Source organism: Ascidiella aspersa, chromosome 1 (genome assembly GCF_963924565.1).
Source record: "Ascidiella aspersa chromosome 1, kaAscAspe10.2, whole genome shotgun sequence".
In the NCBI taxonomy this organism is placed as follows: Eukaryota; Metazoa; Chordata; class Ascidiacea; order Phlebobranchia; family Ascidiidae; genus Ascidiella; species Ascidiella aspersa.
Window position 1 is genome coordinate 30,112,181 of NC_139447.1, and position 17,140 is coordinate 30,129,320.

At 37.1% G+C, this 17,140-nt stretch overlaps 2 protein-coding genes across 2 annotated transcripts; one reads left to right on the plus strand and one right to left on the minus strand.

Annotated features, from left to right (window-relative positions):
• Nucleotides 1–4,997: 4,997 nt before the first annotated feature.
• Nucleotides 4,998–9,904, minus strand: LOC146169694 (cytochrome P450 2C5-like). The gene is made up of 9 exons (XM_083390233.1): nt 9,533–9,904; nt 8,926–9,071; nt 8,587–8,689; nt 8,393–8,502; nt 7,389–7,510; nt 6,885–6,997; nt 6,130–6,274; nt 5,735–5,898; nt 4,998–5,460 (listed from the first exon to the last, which is right to left on the minus strand). Exons 1-9 carry the CDS (start codon nt 9,782–9,784, stop codon nt 5,143–5,145), a joined length of 1,473 nt encoding a protein of 490 aa, XP_083246359.1. The 5' UTR covers nt 9,785–9,904; the 3' UTR covers nt 4,998–5,142.
• Nucleotides 9,905–11,872: 1,968 nt separating this feature from the next.
• On the plus strand, nt 11,873–15,662 carry LOC146169695 (cytochrome P450 2U1-like). The gene is made up of 7 exons (XM_083386982.1): nt 11,873–11,953; nt 12,121–12,230; nt 12,518–12,639; nt 13,051–13,163; nt 13,932–14,076; nt 14,436–14,599; nt 14,768–15,662. Exons 1-7 carry the CDS (start codon nt 11,873–11,875, stop codon nt 15,080–15,082), a joined length of 1,050 nt encoding a protein of 349 aa, XP_083243108.1. The 3' UTR covers nt 15,083–15,662.
• Nucleotides 15,663–17,140: the final 1,478 nt, after the last annotated feature.

Sequence of the window (17,140 nt, forward strand, 5' to 3'; positions counted from 1 at the left end):
CTAAGCCTGCACAAGAAAGACGACAGTTTGTAAAAATATTTTCCACGGAATATTTAGATGTTAGAGCAAAACAGTTCAATATATTCATCTGAGGATGTGCACTAGTGAAGTTCTTAGAAGCAACCTTAGTTATTTACTCGAATTAGCTTAAGGTCATCTGCAGGAAAGCCTTCTTGTACAACCCCATTTGATGTACAATGGAGGTGATGATGCAATCACGACCGATCAAAGGTTCATTTACAATGTTTTTATCTCCGTGCACAAGCTGTGTTCACGTATGGGCCATTCCTTTTAATTCAGCGTTGATCAGTGGACGGACTATCCAAGTAACAAATAAAGCAGGGATGCTTGGTGTAGCCGCCTTGTTGTACTAAGAGAAAGTTCAATATTTTCAAATCAACGCGAATATCTTCCAGTTGTGCTAAGTATAGGAAAGTTTTGTCAGAATCATGTTTACACTTTGGTAGTGTTTCTTTAAAACGACTGAGTGGCCAACTGGATGCAGACAAACTTATTTCAGTTGTGAAGTAGCCCACATTTAAAACTTTGGTTGGATCTATAAATAAATAACCTTCATTCTTCTGGTTCAAGTAAGCCTATAGATAAAAGTAGTCATTGTATGTAGTAAACTAAATTATCTTCTTGAGAAAAAATCGCATTACCATTTCTTCTCTGTCCTGGTAAAAAGTAAAGTTTGATGCCGAATCAAGAATATTATGATCACTAAGGCGGAGGTCAGCATTTAGCTATTTTCCCCACTTCTACCTATGTTACGCACTAGCACAGGGGTCGGCAACCTTTCGTATACAGTGTGCCAATTTATAAATAATTTCAAAATATCAACAACTCGCGTGCCAAACATGTTCAATGTTTGGTTTTGCACTGGCGGAGTCGGTCCGGCCAAATGTGCAATTTCATTGAGTCCCGAGGCCGGATCAGTCTCTAGTCTTCAGCCTTATTTCACCGATTTACGTAACTAAAATAAGATGGATTTTCAGCAATCCACTTATAAGGTTCATAGAAAATATGCCACCACATGCTATTCCACCTTCAAAATTTACTGTTTGCTGCCTTATTAGTTTCGAAATTTGGTACTGCGCATGCCGCACACGTCGGACTCGGGTAGTTTTACCTAGAGTCTTACTCGAGTCCCATCCGACTCCTTAGCGCTGCTGTAATCTGACATTTATTTTACGCATCTTGGGAGACGCCAAAAAACCTAAATTCAGAAGTTAAATTCTGTAAAGATACCCTAACCCTGCTGTAAATAAAACTAACTGTCACGAACACACAACTGTACCCGCTACTTTGGAATATACTACGATACTTTTCAGTCGATACCTATAGAGGTGTTAACTGTTAGTTTCGCTTTTCGCTTGGTTTCTTAGTCGCGCAAAAACACACGTGCTTAATTTTAATGTAGAATGCCCTGCTTTAACGCAGTAAACATCACGCAAATTTTTAGGGCATCGTAATACGAACGGTGAGTCGTAAACAACAAGTTTAACGCCCACAAAAATAAGTTAAATACAACAGTTAAGACACTAAATTGTGACAGGAACGTTGCAGATCAAAAAAAAAATGGAATTGTGTGCAACCATTTATTTCGCGCTAGTGTTAGTGATGCGATAGTGGTGGTGTAATGGCTGTACTTTCTTAAGGTGATATAACGTGCGCGTTAAATCGTTTGGCGAGCCCGGGAAAATCATCTCGCGTGCCACTTTTGGCATGCACTAACATACATTTTTTAACGGTATATGTAGTAAGAAGCCATATCTCAAACACTAGAGCCAACTCAGCAAAAATAATGGCAGTTTCGGACTCAGCGCCCCTGGTATACCCCTAAATTTATCAAACGCATCATGCCCTTTGAAAAAAATATTTTTTGTTGGCCTGTGAATTATTATTGCATGAACAAATAAATGTTTTTAATTTAAATTGCTTCTTATATTCCTTTTTTGTTTTTGCCTTTGATTTTGTTCATCTTGCCTTTTTGACAAACTGTTTTTTTAGTTTTATCACTGTTCGCTAAGTGTACATAAAAAATGTAGGGTAATGTTGTCCGTAATGGGATACTTTTCTTTCAAATTATTATAGCTATAAATTATCACAGTGATATTTTAAAAGTTTATTGTCTGTCATAAACGCTTTGGCAATACTAGCTTTTGAGTATTTAAATCGTCTTAAAAATACTTTGTTGTCTCCAGTCTTTACAAACCAAAGTTTCATATGATCGGACATTATGATTCGCAAGATTGGACAGAAATATCCTTTAATATAAATTGACCAATGTATTTCCCAAGGATTAAAACAACTTAAATTTTGTCCCTACAACAAATACCTTTAAACAAAATACCTCTCTTATACATTAAAACACACGGCGCAGGGCAAATCGTGTCTGTTTGTCTGTCTGTTTTGTACCGGTAGGGTACTTAATTTTAAAGTTAATTTTGTTTTACCCCGAATTGTTGTGTTTTCGTTTAATATTGTTTTACTGCTTTTGCATTTTGTCTTATAAACGTCTTTATACAGTGATCTGGGAGTTTTGACTAGACAATTAACTGTATGGCTAGTGAAAACGCATAGAAGCTTTAAATCATATATCGAATATCATTTCACACCAACTATATAATAAAGTTTTGCCGGTTAAAAACTTGGAACCAGTTGGCTCCTCGTTATTATTCTCCTTTTAGTATTATTCCAAAAAACTGGAATCCTTCAATCCGAGTATATCCACCATTTCCCCTGTTAAGTAGCCCCTAGTTACAAAAAAATAAATCATTTTCACTATGTTGACATCAATTCAAGTGGTAGCCTAATATAACCCAACGACATATAGTTTTGGGCTACCTATAATGGCACGTTGTTGTAAACGCGATGTCCCGACTCAGGGAACGTCCCATATAGGGCAATATTCCCCTACTGAATTTATCTTTTTATATCTATGACGGCTGGTCAGTTAATTGGACACTGCATGCTGGCGACGTGGCAATGTGTATATCTCACTTTAGCCGGCCAATTATGTATAGTAATATGATATTTAGCCGAATTTGCAGTGAAGTCATGCCAGCCGCCCATAGCATATTGACTGACAAACAAATTTGTGGCATTTCGCTAGCCGGCCAATTCTTACTTTTAAGCGGTTGTATTTGGCTACCTGTTAATTTTTTACAGTCATATTTAAATACAGTGATGGTAATATATAAACAGGGAAGTTTGTTGCATATAGTAAGTTATTCAGAACGTTCTACATTTCTTCATTAATATTATGAAGGAAAACCTACCAGTGTGTGCCCTTGTTTGTACGGGTTTTATCAGTAAAGTTAAACGAAAAACCTTTTAAAGTGTCCGGAAACCGTGTCATATGCCAATGCTGTCGGTCACAAACTATTAATGGGTTACTTTCCAAAATATTAATGGGTTACTTAATTCCAGTACACCTTTCAGTAGCTGCAAAAGAAAAAGTCAGGTGAAACTCGTTTTTGTATTGATTATCTCGGCTTCAACGAGGTAAAAACTAAAAAAAAATCCTATACAACGAGTAGACGAGATGCTTATTAAGGTATCTAAATCCATGTATTTTAGTACCTTAGATGAGTGCTCCGCAACAATTTTGCCGCAGCACACTGGTGTACCACAAGACCATGTGTGCAGCGACGGGAGGTATGTTACTTGTGTTTTATGAGTACCTTATGATATTCAGTCAAATTAATGCGAATTTTTTTTTATTTAATCATGGCAGTTGCTTTAATCTCATGCAATATGTCAGGGTTAATTGTATGGGCATACTATTTCAAACTTCTTAAAACCTATGTTATCTTCTATCACCAGAAATCAAATTTAGAAACAAAATTCACTGACTCAACTACCAAGAGTATACACATACAACGGCTGCAAATACCTTAATGTTGCCTACAATCCGCTATTAGAAGGGGCCCCCTACAAATTTTAGGGCTTTGACCGGCTTAAGAGTGTTTAGAAAGTCTGCAAAACTGCAAAATCATAATAGGCCCATATAGGAATGTAATACCGGTACGTAAAAGTATTTTTTTTCAATAAAAATATATTAGTGTTTTTAAAGCTTGATAATAAACAATTTGTTTTCCTTCGCGAGGCTTTGGTGCCCCTTGCGAAGGGAAGCGAACTGCCTAAATTGCCGACTTGTGTTACAAAAAATATCAGAATTTATTATACTAAACTATGAAAATGGCCGAATCCATAAAATTGATAAGCTAATGACCTATGCTTTAACTACGTGCAAATCTAATTAATAAAACATGTGTGTTAAATTGGTATACACTTATGTTAAGAGCAGTATTTCTTAATCTTCTTTGCCTCACGGAGGACATGTAGACCTCTAAAAACCTGGCGGCGCACTTAGCGAGCTCTATTTTTTTGGTTTAGCCCGGTATTTTTCCGATCCTAAGGAAAAAATTAAAAAAACGATAAAAAAACGTTTTATTTTTGGATTAATTTTCCACTTGCCCGCGTTTCACCTGGTTAAAGTTCCATGGAGCACTAATTAGGAAGTGCTGGTTTAATTTTTATACGTTGACCTAAATGAAAGTTCTGCGAACACAAAGTATTGTAGTTATTGATTTTCTGTTATGTGGCAACGTCTTTATAATTTTCAATCTTACAAGTTACATTGTCCTATAACAAACTTAATATTTTGTAACTTTTACCAGAACTTCTGGTAGTGGAAGGCAATCGTTTTCTACTCCATCTGTATGCTACCGAACAGTATTGTGCCCGAAAAGGTTTATAAGGGTGCGCCGAATTTATTTTTTTTTTAATTTTGGAAAATACCATATTTTATAGCAAATATAAATGCAGACAAGCAGGCAAGCAAGCATGTGGACTTGAATACGCACTATTAGAAATCTGACAAAACATAAAATTGTATTCACTAAATGTAATGCCCTGTATCAAGGTCGACTGTCAACTTTTTTTTTTGTCAACTTTATTTTTTTTTTACAATATTTTTTCATGGAAAATGTGCCGATTTTTTTTATTTAGTTGTATTAGTGTACCGCAAGCTAAAAACTTTTAAGACGCACTGCTCTACACAGACGAAAAATTACTAAACTACTACAAATATAATACGACAAAACGACAAGTTTAGTTCCACAAAATATGTTTTCACACTTTTCTTTCGTAGGCGATCAGCTCGTAATCAAGTGGACTAAACACAGCCCCCACTGCGCCCGCGTCCAGCTTTGGCATTTCACCCGGTTTTGCCTCGAACCTGAACCTCTGGACCATAGAAGTTAGAAAGAGAAAGAGCTCCATCTTTGCCAGCTGCTCTCCTAGGCAGAATCGGGGACCCACTGAGAAGGGAATCACGTATTTGGACTTGACGAAGTTGCCCTTCTCGTCGATGTGTCGGTCCGGGTTAAACTTGTCAGGTTGGTCGAACAGGTTCGGGTCGTTGTGAACAGCCCAGATATTTGGGGTTACCTGTACAGGTAGATGGTTCAAGGTTTGTAATGTATTTATCCAAACTATTCATTGCATATATAAGCATCATTATTTAAAAAAAGGTTACGCGGAGCTAGCGGTTTGCTTTATAATGTGCCCCAAAAGGTTGTTTTTGAATTTATTGGTATAAATTAAACACTTTCAGTCCTGATTAGTTTAAGTTTGCTCACTGACTTTCCGAATCAAGAACTGTGTTCTCAATAGTTAATGGCTTACCGTCACAAAATTTTACACTCAGAAGCCGTTTACTTACCGTTGTGCCCTTTTTTATCTTGTATCCATAGATTTCGGCGTCCTCAGAGGCACAATGAGGAACCGACAATGGAATAAGTGTGCGGAATCGTCCAATCTCGTGGATAAAGGCGCTGCAGTAAGGCATCTTTTCCTTCATCGAAAAAGAAGGGCGGCCCTCGTCACCTTAAGATATAAGAAAAGCAGTTAGCCAAAAAATATTTATCAACCAATATACGAAGCATAACGACCACAACGCAAATTCCCCTAAACTAAACCATACGTTAAACAGAACTTCAATGGTACTATCGAGGCCATTATCCAACACTGTTGTTATATTGTGTAGCCCCAGTTGGTTATCATAAATTCAATAGATTGTTATTTAAACGAATTTATAAAATAGAGGCTTATAGGTACCAACGACGTCGATAATCTCTTTGTACAATTTCTCTTGTATCTGTGGATAGTGAAGAAGACAGAGCAGCGACCATCGCAATGTGCTAGAAGTCGTCTCTGTCCCGGCCTCAAACAGGTCTCGCATGTATTGCATAAGTTGTAGTTTCTAAAAAATAAAAGTTTCAGCCCTTGATCATAACAAAGTTTATACTTAAATCAATAATGGGAACTTGCGGCCCGCAGAACGATAATATGAGCCATACGCTGGCGCCTATACGAACGAATACCATGACGTGTAAACAAGTTAATCGCAAAATTAGTTCATCAAGTTGTATCTGTAAATCTAGCAACATAAAGAGCACTGTGGCCTAGCGACTTGATTACTAAGTGTCAGAAATATAGATAGAAAATTTAATATGTACATCATGATCTTTTAACTAAACAATATAAAGTTTTATAAGCGCAAGAAAGGGGCAATGTCCACATGGGGAAAGTGCTGACGATTTCTTTAGAGAGTTCATTCAGTGTTTAGGGAATTCAAATAAAAACAACTTGCATGGATTTATATAGGTAAATTTAGGCCCCTAAAGAGTTATACTAACAGTGCGTAAGTTTGAATGCCAAGTTTCACAAAGCTGTACGAGGTTAAAAATTAATTTGTGGCCTAAATGTTAAATTAGAGGACGCAGTATTGAATGAAGTGGGAATGATGCAAATAAGCAGTAATTATGTATTTTCACATGGAAAAATTTGAAAAAAGCTAAAATGTAACGTACGGTAAAGGTGTCCGTTCCTTTCTTCATTTCCACCAAAAAGGCATCGATGAAATCTCGAACATTGTCGGGATCCAGACTCTCGTTGTGTTCGTCGACCAGCACTTCAAACTTGTCTGGCGTTTTTAATGAATACAAGTTTATTATCAGACATAGGCTAACAAAAAAAGTCCCTTTGTAAATGTACATTATACGATAAAAGCACACAATTGGAGAACATTTTTATATTTGAATAGATATTAATAAGAATATCAAAGCCCATACAGAAGTAGGTATCATTTTGAACGTTTCGAATAACTCTTTATTCATTTTCAACATTATTCGAAACGTTCAAAATGATACCTACTTCTGTATGGGCTTTGATAGTCTTATTACGTCTTACTACAACCTCCAACCATTGTGCTCCAATGAATAGATATTAATACACGGGGGTTAGCTAAGTTACTTTGCAATATTTTCTTGGATATTTGGATCGAACCAAAACATTACAGCACTTTTACGACTTACCAATCCATGCTTTCAATTCGATCCTGAGTTCTTGCATCACACCAGAAAACGGTGGAACATTCTCCAACCAAGGAACGAATGTTAAGATCGTGAAACACGTAAGTATGCGAGGGTTGCTGTTCCTGTATTGCATTATTCCCCACCGTTAAAGTAAGTATGTGTGCTGAAAAGTTTTCTGAATTACGTAGCTCATTTTCATTGTGTTTTTTTTTTTGTTTTATGTACATTTTGTAGGCATTTGTTTAAAGAACCGGAAATTTTTTTATGGCGGAACAACAGGAAAAGGTGGTATTTTGGGATATAAACGTTAGGGCTTAACGAAAATAGATATAATAATCCATTGCAAACAATATTTTTTTATATTTTATCATATAAAACGGTAAAAAATATTTTAGTCGCTCGTAAAATCTTTCTAGAAGAGAAATCATAATTTTCAATAACATAATTTTGTCGTATGTCATGATTAGGGCGAATATTTTTTGACTTGTCAAAAAAAGTCAAAATTTTGTCAAAATTTACACGTTAGGTCAAAATTTGTCAAAAATTTGTAAAGTCAAAATCAAATAAAAATGCACATAAATCGTTTACAAAGTTAAAAAAAATATATAGTTAGCTTTTTAAAATTCGTCATTCAGTTGTTTTGAAATTTATCGTTCAATTTCATCAAAAAAATTTAGTTTTGATTTGTGTTCAAGGTCATTTTAACCGTATTATATTTTTATTAGAGCAACATACGGTATAAAAAACGCGTGATTAATGTCGCCTAGCTCATTTAAACCAATGTATTTCTAACAGGTCAAAATTTAGTCAAAATAAATCATATTTAGGTTAAAATTTGTCAAAATTTTAATTTTTTAGGTCAAAATATCCCATTTTTTAGGTCAAAAAATATTAACCCTATAGTTATGATATTTAAGAAACGGAAACATAAGTTGACACCTGAAACTAGATTTTAGTGAATATATTTCTGTAATTATTTAGAAAACGTGAACAAATCCTCTTACCATTCTTTTAGAGAATCTAGTAGGTCACCAAGCCAGCGATCGCCATATTCAAATCTTCTTCCAAACGCCACGCCACAAATAACGTTAGACACCGTATGGGCCATTAAAATCTACGAAAAGACCCGAGGAAATATAAATGCATTATACATAAAGGCGACAAGTTACGAACAAAATTTGATTAGTTCTTATCTTACTTCCATGGACATGGCCTTCCCTTGTTGCTTTCTAATTTCTTCAGTAAGGTAACCCGCTTCTTCTATAATCCTGTCTTCCATTCCTCGCTTTCCAAGACCAAACCTGAACACAAGAAAGCAAAATGTTGTGTTGGAGCATACTATTTTGATTTACCTTAGTTCGTAAACAAAACGTTAACGAAACGTTCGTCGAAGTTATAAAAGAGCTTGCATTTCGTAAATGTGTTTTGTCTTTTAAGGCACTGAGCTTACACAGAACAATCATATATTTGTATTTGTTTAAGCTAGATTTGTTCCGGAGTGCAACAGATATCTAAAACCATGTTATGCACTGCTTACCCTCGAAGTGTCATTAAGCCAAACTTTCTCTGACTCTTCCAAGTTTTTCCATAATCCAGCATCGCTAAGCCATGGCCTTGAGTAAGAACTTCCAAAATAGGAATTTTAGGTCTGCCCGAGAAATGATGTCCATTTTTCACAAGCGCCTTGTAGAAAACAAGAGCGTTTATAGAAAACAAAACTACAATTAAACAAGATTGTAAAAGTAGGGCGAGTGGTTAGATCAGTGGTTTCCAAACCTTTGTAAAATGTTGAGAAACCCGTCTAAGTGCAACATTATAAGAAGTTACTTGCAGGCGTTTCACAATGACAAACGTACAGTTGTCTACGGAATGTTTGGAATGGGTGAAAACCTACTGAGATTTACAGTTTGAAAAGCATAAACTATAACCTCTAATTTGTTTTTCATTCCAGCCTAAAGCCGATCGTTTGTTGGCCAGAATATAATTTAATCGAGTGTACATTACTTTGGACCTATATTGGTCGAATATATATATACCCTATACGGGTAAATAGGGATGTATTCTGCACATAAAACACAAAAACAGACAGCTGTCGCGCTGTTGCGCGTTCTTTTAACTCTGTTAATATACTATTTTTTTGTTACCTCATTGATGCTGTCAAAGTCATTCAGGACAACCCAGTCATCACGGCCCATGCGAACCGACATCACTTGGCCATACTTCTTCGCCCATTTTTTGAATATACGCTCGGGTGAGCTTCCTGCAAAAGGAATAACCCCAAGAAGGGGAACGCCCCTTGGCCCAGGAGGGAGCCCTTTCGGTCTTTGGTACCAGTACAACAACATTATACATATTGTAACCACAGCAAGGGCAGGTAGCGATATCGCTTCTAGCATTTCGACTGTTTTTTCTGCAAAACTAACGAAATCCTTCTTGATATAAAAGAAGTTGCACTGGTGCAGGACTGCAGGTATTAACACAATCTAAAGGTTTGACGCTGCCTTTTAAAAACACATTGTTTAAAAAACTCACAAACATACTTTCGAAACAGGTCAAGAGCAAAACGACAAAAGCTACTGTTAGTCTCGAATAAAATGCCTAAAAAGAGCTTAGCCTATTTTGTAAAATAAAAGCAGACATAAATGCCTTATTGCTTTAAGCATGTTGCACCCCCGCAAGATTCTCATCACTGCCTAACGCATTCGCGTCGGTAGCGTGTTTATAGAACCGGCGCTGACCTTTCGAGTCTAACCTGAAGCAAACAAGAGTCATTCAATAAAGGCCACTATATCACCTGACTTTTCAGTCACCTGATTTGACGATGTTTGCTCAACCGGCGCTTTCTCCGACTGATCTTAAGTGCGATATCTACGATTTTCTAAACAATTACCGGATTAAAAAATGTATATATTAGACGTGCTCGTCGTGCTGTTATTGTGAATTACGGTTATAATAAACCCATTTACTTTATACGTTGGTTTCTATTCTATTAGCACTGAATAATTTTAGTACTGTACGTTTTGTGCAATAAACAATCAAAAAATCGAAAATGGAAATCATATATGCAGGGGGAAGAATTTTCTAAAAGCTACGTTATTTTTTTACGATGATTAGTTGTACAAATTAAGGTTTTGTTCGTGACCCACGCTATCCAAAGCTTCGCCACCCCTTCCCGGTGTGATGAACAGATTTACCCAAAGCCGATAAACGCGAAACTCACCCATTTTAAGAAAGCAAAATGTCAATAAAGTAAGTTGACACATTAAAGAAAGGATGTTAGGCTTGCTGCCTTCAATATCATGTCAGCTAGGTATAATGCTTCACACTGACCGCTATTGCTCAGTTAGACTTTTCAACAAAAATGTCTGTGGCTTTCGGCGGCGCGTACGTGACTTATAGTCATACTGACTATGTTTTCCTGAACAACACACGTGACAGCAAACCTGGCAATGCACTTGACGATGTATGCCTGACAAATACAAGCGACAGCAAGTCTGTTAATACACGTGACTGTAGCCTAGCTAAGTGCACGTGATTACAGTTTGTTTATTACCTATCCAAATCGCTGATAAAAGTTCAACTCGGTATTTAAGTTTAATACACCTGTTGCCACAGTTTCTGCTGCTGCTGTTAAGAAAACTCCACAATAGTTTCATCGTTCACTCAAATTTAGTTCAAGCCATTATCTACACTTAACCCTAACCAAGGGTAAATAATCCAGTGTCATAAAAGCGGCACCTAAACGTCGATCTCAGAACGTCCGTTGTGAAAGGGGTAGCGCCCAAACCCCCCTTTTCCCATTCCGGTTGATTTATGTCATTCCGGTTGATTTAGAACTTATTCCGATGGTTTAAGCCATATTTCGTTGTAGATATTATTGCCACTTTGGTTTATTTTGTCGATTCCGTTGCAAATATTGTTGCTTTATACGTCTCAGTGTGTCCTGGCAAATTGATATTGCCAAGATTTATATGAAACGAAATAAAATTCAGTGTTGATAATGCCGTTTGCTTTATGTTAAATATCATCTAGCACGGTGGTGTTTTAATGGCGGATCTCGTTCCGGTTCCGGATCTTTTCAACTTTGCGTGTGGTTCTCCCAATGTATAGTCTTAAAAATAATCAGTATTTTCATGGTACCAATCTATGTAACTTGGCTTTTTTGCTGACTGTTTTACCACTCTAAATACTGGTTTACATGTTTACTAATCGTATTTAGTGGATCATCCTTTTTGTCAGGGTTGGCTGTGGTGGATCATGGCAGAAATCATTTAAACACCCCTTATCTAGCACGAATTATATTCTCAAAGTAGTTTAGGTCAAATTTTACTATCCACAACATATTGAAATAGGTATTGTTTGAAAATAATAAAAAAATATATATATGTGTTCTCTGACGGCTGTACTCCGTTGAATCTAACAAAATTTAAAAAGCGTTTTTTTTTGCATTTTTGATCTTAAGATTTGGGCTTGGAAAACGTGTAATGGAAGATAGAATTATAGAAGAGGCCGGTTACTTAACTGAAGAAATCCGACGAAAAAACGGAAGACCTTTCTTTATTAAAGTAAGATACAATTAATTTGTATTTTAGATACAGTGTTTTTTTTAAACGTGAAACTCAAGTAATATGAAATAAAAGCATATGTGTCATAACTGCATGTGCTGATGCCTTACTGGTCGATTATATTGCTGTCGATTGGCATTAATAAAATGTGCTTTCCCATTTTCCAGACCTTGATGGCACACACTGTGTCGAACGTCATTTGCGACGTTGCGCTCGGAAGACGATTCGACTACGGCGACCAGTGGCTTGTCAGCCTTTTGGAAATTTTTGATAAATGGTAAAATTCGGTCTGTTCAAATTAGGATGTGCAATACAAAGGTAGCCCTGACAGTGTTAGCGCAGTTCTTTTGCACAAAAAAAATCGTTTTTTAAAACCATGTTTGTTGAAAAGTATTATTATAGATAGGCCTATACATCCAGGATGCTGTGTGCAAGCAACAAAACTCGACGTTGGAAAAATACAGTGGATTACATTGTTGCATTTGTTTTAGCATATGCTTTCATGCTAAACTTGCTCTAATAGATGTATAATAACCTATGATTTATTTAGTCCTTGTTTCGCAGGTCTGGTGATTCGAGCCAAACAAGGGCGTTTTTAGCACTTCAGTTCGCACCCTGGCTGGAACACTTTCCCCCGTTTAGCGCCGTAATAAAAGAGCTGAGCGTCGATGTCAACAAATTGTTGGGTGGGTCCACTTCTCTAGTCTATTACAACGTTTGTTTTTCCTGGAGCAGTGTCTCAATGCAACATATTTTAAAAACCTCTCTGATAAAATATACCTAATAGCCTACCATTATAGTTGAGAAAAGTTTTTTTTTTCTGTTCTATGCGTTACGTCCCAAATATTATTTTTGCCGGTAGAAAACTTGTCATATACGTTGCAGTAGGAAGATTATTCTACGTTCAACCCTGGACAACAGATGCATTAGTTATTTTTGTACACACGATGTATAGATTTCAGAGACGTGCTAAAGACATTTTATCTTGCAGTTTTTATAAATGATTATTCAAAATAGTGTCCGTGATGTCTCTTCAACCACGGAAAAGCATATAGGTGGTATGTGGAACCCGACGTCACATTAACTTCGTTGTTCAGGTCGCTTTGAAGTTCTGGTCAAGGAGCACGAAGATAGTTTGGATGCTGAAAATGTCCGAGACTTTATCGACGCCTTTCTTGTGGAAATGGACAAGGGAACAGATACGTTTACAGTGCGTGGACAAATGATCGCTGGAACGACGCGATTTGTATACAAAAACAATTTGCGGCCGGGTCGTGTTGAAGTCGCACAAGACTTAACTTTGTAAAGTTCTACTATAAACTTTTGTAGAATAACTGGCTACGTTAAATATTTACACACAACATACAATTGTTGTAACGACTAAGTCATTTACTTGACTTTGAGTCAATGACGATGACTTGACTTACGTGCACTTAAGTCACAGTTTAAAATGACTTGATTTCACTTGAGTATTTTGGCAAAATGACTTCAAGGCTGCGGCGTCGTTTAAGGCTGTATACACCGAGTCGCGAGTCCGGTGCCGACTCTACAGCCTGTATTACACATATTTGCGTAAGCAAAACAGGGTGGATATACAACAATTCATTTAAAGGGGTGTTATATAACACATCCATCCGCAATACGTGGATGAAATATTCCACCATTTGCTATTCCATCTTTACATTGTTTACGGCGAAATTTTGTTTGCGCATGCGCACGCAGGATTAGGGACTCGGGTAGTTTTACGCAGTCTTACCCGAGTACCGAGTTCGACTTCTACTACGCAGCCCTGGACTCGACTTGATTCGAGGCTTTTAGATAACTGACTTAAATTTGGCACATAAAATAATTTTCTTGCGATATGTTGGGTTTTGACTTAACCAACTGATTACGTTTTAATTGTAAACAAAACTCATAGCGCCACAGCGTAGTGCGAGATATTTCTACAGATAATGTGAAATATTTGTCCTTTGTACAGAAACTTCAGCTCCTTCAATACCTAAGCGACCTGTTCCAAGCCGGGACCGAGACGACTTCAAGCACAATGCTCTGGTCGCTGCTCTGCCTTCTTCATTATCCACAGATGCAAGAGCGAATGTTTAGAGAAATCGTTGATGTCATGGGTACGAAATTCTAACTGCACTGTAATCAGGCCTAAACCAGAGGTCGCGTATACATGAATAAAGGTCAAGATAATAACTCCAAATGAAGTGGTTTGCGCAAAACTATAGACTTAAACAGCACAAATGCCCCTTTGACAGTCGCTACTGGTAACAGGTGTTTTTAATACACAAAAAGGTAGTGTAACTTATTTTCGTATGGTAACTTATTACGCTTACTGGTATACTTGCACGGTGTATATGTGCGACAGTACAGGATATTATACAGCCGCTATATTAGGCCTGTTTGCTCAAGTGAGCTTGCATCTTTGCTTTTAAAAACGACTTTTGATTTGGCAGCAAGGTTTTTATGATATTTTAAGGCGAAGAGGGCCGTCCGACCTTTTCAATGAAGGAACAGATGCCTTACTGCAGCGCTTTTATTCACGAGATCGGACGATACCGGACTCTCCTTCCATTGGCACTTCCGCATTGCGCCGCTGAAGACACTAAAATGAACGACTTTGTTATCAACAAAGGAACAACGGTAAAAATAAAGTAAATATTATTCACACACTTCACGCTAATAACATAATTTATCACTAGTTACAGAGATCTTAAAAATATATGCTCGGGTATAGCTATATAGCTTAACAATATCTGTATGAAATTTTAATGCGGGATAATAGGCTACTAAACATTGCAGTTAACACAGGTGATCGCCAACCTTTGGGCTGTTCACAACGACCCGAACCTGTTCGACCAACCTGACAAGTTCGACCCGGGCCGACACAGCGACGAGAAGGGCAACTTTGTCAAGTCCAAGTATGTGATTCCCTTCTCGGTGGGTCCCCGCTTTTGCATTGGTAAGCAGCTGGCAAAAATGGAGCTCTTTCTCTTTCTTACTTCCATGGTGCAGAGGTTCAAGTTCGAGCCTAAGCCCGGTCAAATGCCTGATATAGAAAATGCTTCAAAAGGATTGGTCTTCGCGCCGTTGGAATTTGATCTGATAGCCACCGAGAGAATATAGTCACGCGTATCTGCGTTTCGTACAGCTTTTTGTGTTTCAGAAATCGGATTTGCGTCTCTTTTGGTTATCTATATCTTCTGGTAATTTTTATAAAGTTTACCAATGCGATCGCTAAAACGTACATATTAAACTGTGCACATCAACTCACGAAATAAAACAAAAGCCCTTTGGTCCAACTTCCCATTACAGCTATAGAAAAAACACGTTTATCTTTCTAGTTTAGTGTAAGTAAATTAAATTTTTATTAGCAGAATAGGTCGCTTAAGTTTATGTTACACAAGAAAAATGTTCTAAAACTATGTGCGTATATATATTTTATAGTGATATCTAGCATTTTGTCTGTGTCAGCTTGAGATGTTGCGATTAAGTCGTTGGGAATTACCGTTCCTCTTTTTGACCTGCTATTAGTTTTTTCTTCCACGTATATCACTGTTATTTAGTTAGTCGCCTTACGATAAGCCTGCAACAGCGCACAGTAAACGATGGGAGCACAAATCCGTGACATTGACATTGTTCCGTTGCAGCTGGTGTGTTGCACTGCAGCAATTACATTACTTGCCCACTTGTAAAGTGTGACTTAAGTGCCTGATAGCAGTGTTGTAATGACTTAAGTCATTGACTTGACTTAAGTGCCCTTAAGTCACTGAATGACTTGACCTGACTTAAGTCCTTTGACCAAAATGACTTGACTTGACTTAAGTCTTTTGGCAAATAACTTAGGAGTAAATTAAGTGTTTTTCATTAAAATTTATCTCAAGTTTTGCATATTAAACACTTTAATTGCTGTGTATTGCGTATGTGTTTTTTTAGTTAAATTGTTGCTTATAATCGGACGAGTTTACCAATTTTAATAGTTTAATAATTTACTTTTATGTCAATGACATGACTTGAAATTGACTTGCTCTCATAATGACTTGACTGGGACTTGACTTGGGCAACAGATGACTTGGACTGGGACTTGACTTGTTATTTTTGCAAAAGACGAGAAATTTGTGATAAGCGAAAATTAAACTTTGAATTGTAGGCCTACAAAGGCAAAGCTACGTGGATAAGTCATAAATAAAGAGTGGCTCTGTTGGCATATAAGTCGTGTTTCTATTTTTACCTTTTTTTACATTATATATTTTTTGACAACTTTACATTATATTCAGCATTCTGCCTATATTAAATACCTCATATATTGAACAAATACCTTTCATGGTATTGAAACACAGGGAGCAGGACAAATCTTGTCTGTTTGTTTTGTACCAATTAAAAAAAAACATTTTACCTCGAATTGATGTGTGTCTTTAAAAATTTGGCAAGCCTATTCTATAACACGAGCGGTCCAAATGACCTTTGTCCAATAACGAAAGAAATGTAGAATAATTTAGCGTTATTTTCGGTAAAGGTCAGGGGCTGGAGCGATTTCAGGGCAAGGGGGGCGACTTTTTTGGTAAGGGCAACATAGACCGCAGACGAGCGTAGCGAGCCGAAATATTGGGGGACCCCCGGACCGCAAAAATTCGCTTCTCTCCGTATGCTCTGACGTGGCGTGCATTGGCATACGTAAGCGCTCGCTTACGACACGATAAGACGGCGTGTGCATTGGTCTTAATTGACTTAAAAATGTTAAACTATGCCATAGACGTTGTCAGGATGTCTGTCTGAAGAGCCTGGCATAAAACGAAAATACCCATAAACAGTAACATTTTATTTTTTTCTGAAAGTTTGGATTAGGGGTCTAGGCCTTCACTTGGCTACACGCATTTTTTTTTATAAGAAACCCTCTATAAGAAACTGAGTACTCGGATTTTTTTGTTTTATTTACACTAGCATCATTGAAATTGACTGAAAAACAATTGATTTTCAAATGAGCTAAAAACCTCAAATGGTCTTTTTTTATTATGCTGCTTGTTACATGGGCCGCAAGTAGCTATTTAAACGATTACAAGAACAACAAATAAGTAGCGTGAAGCACAATGCACATATTAAACTTTCAAACAATATGTACACTTTCCACGAGCTCATAGACTACACAGCATCAACAGCACGTTTTGCAATTTTGTTTTGTTGATA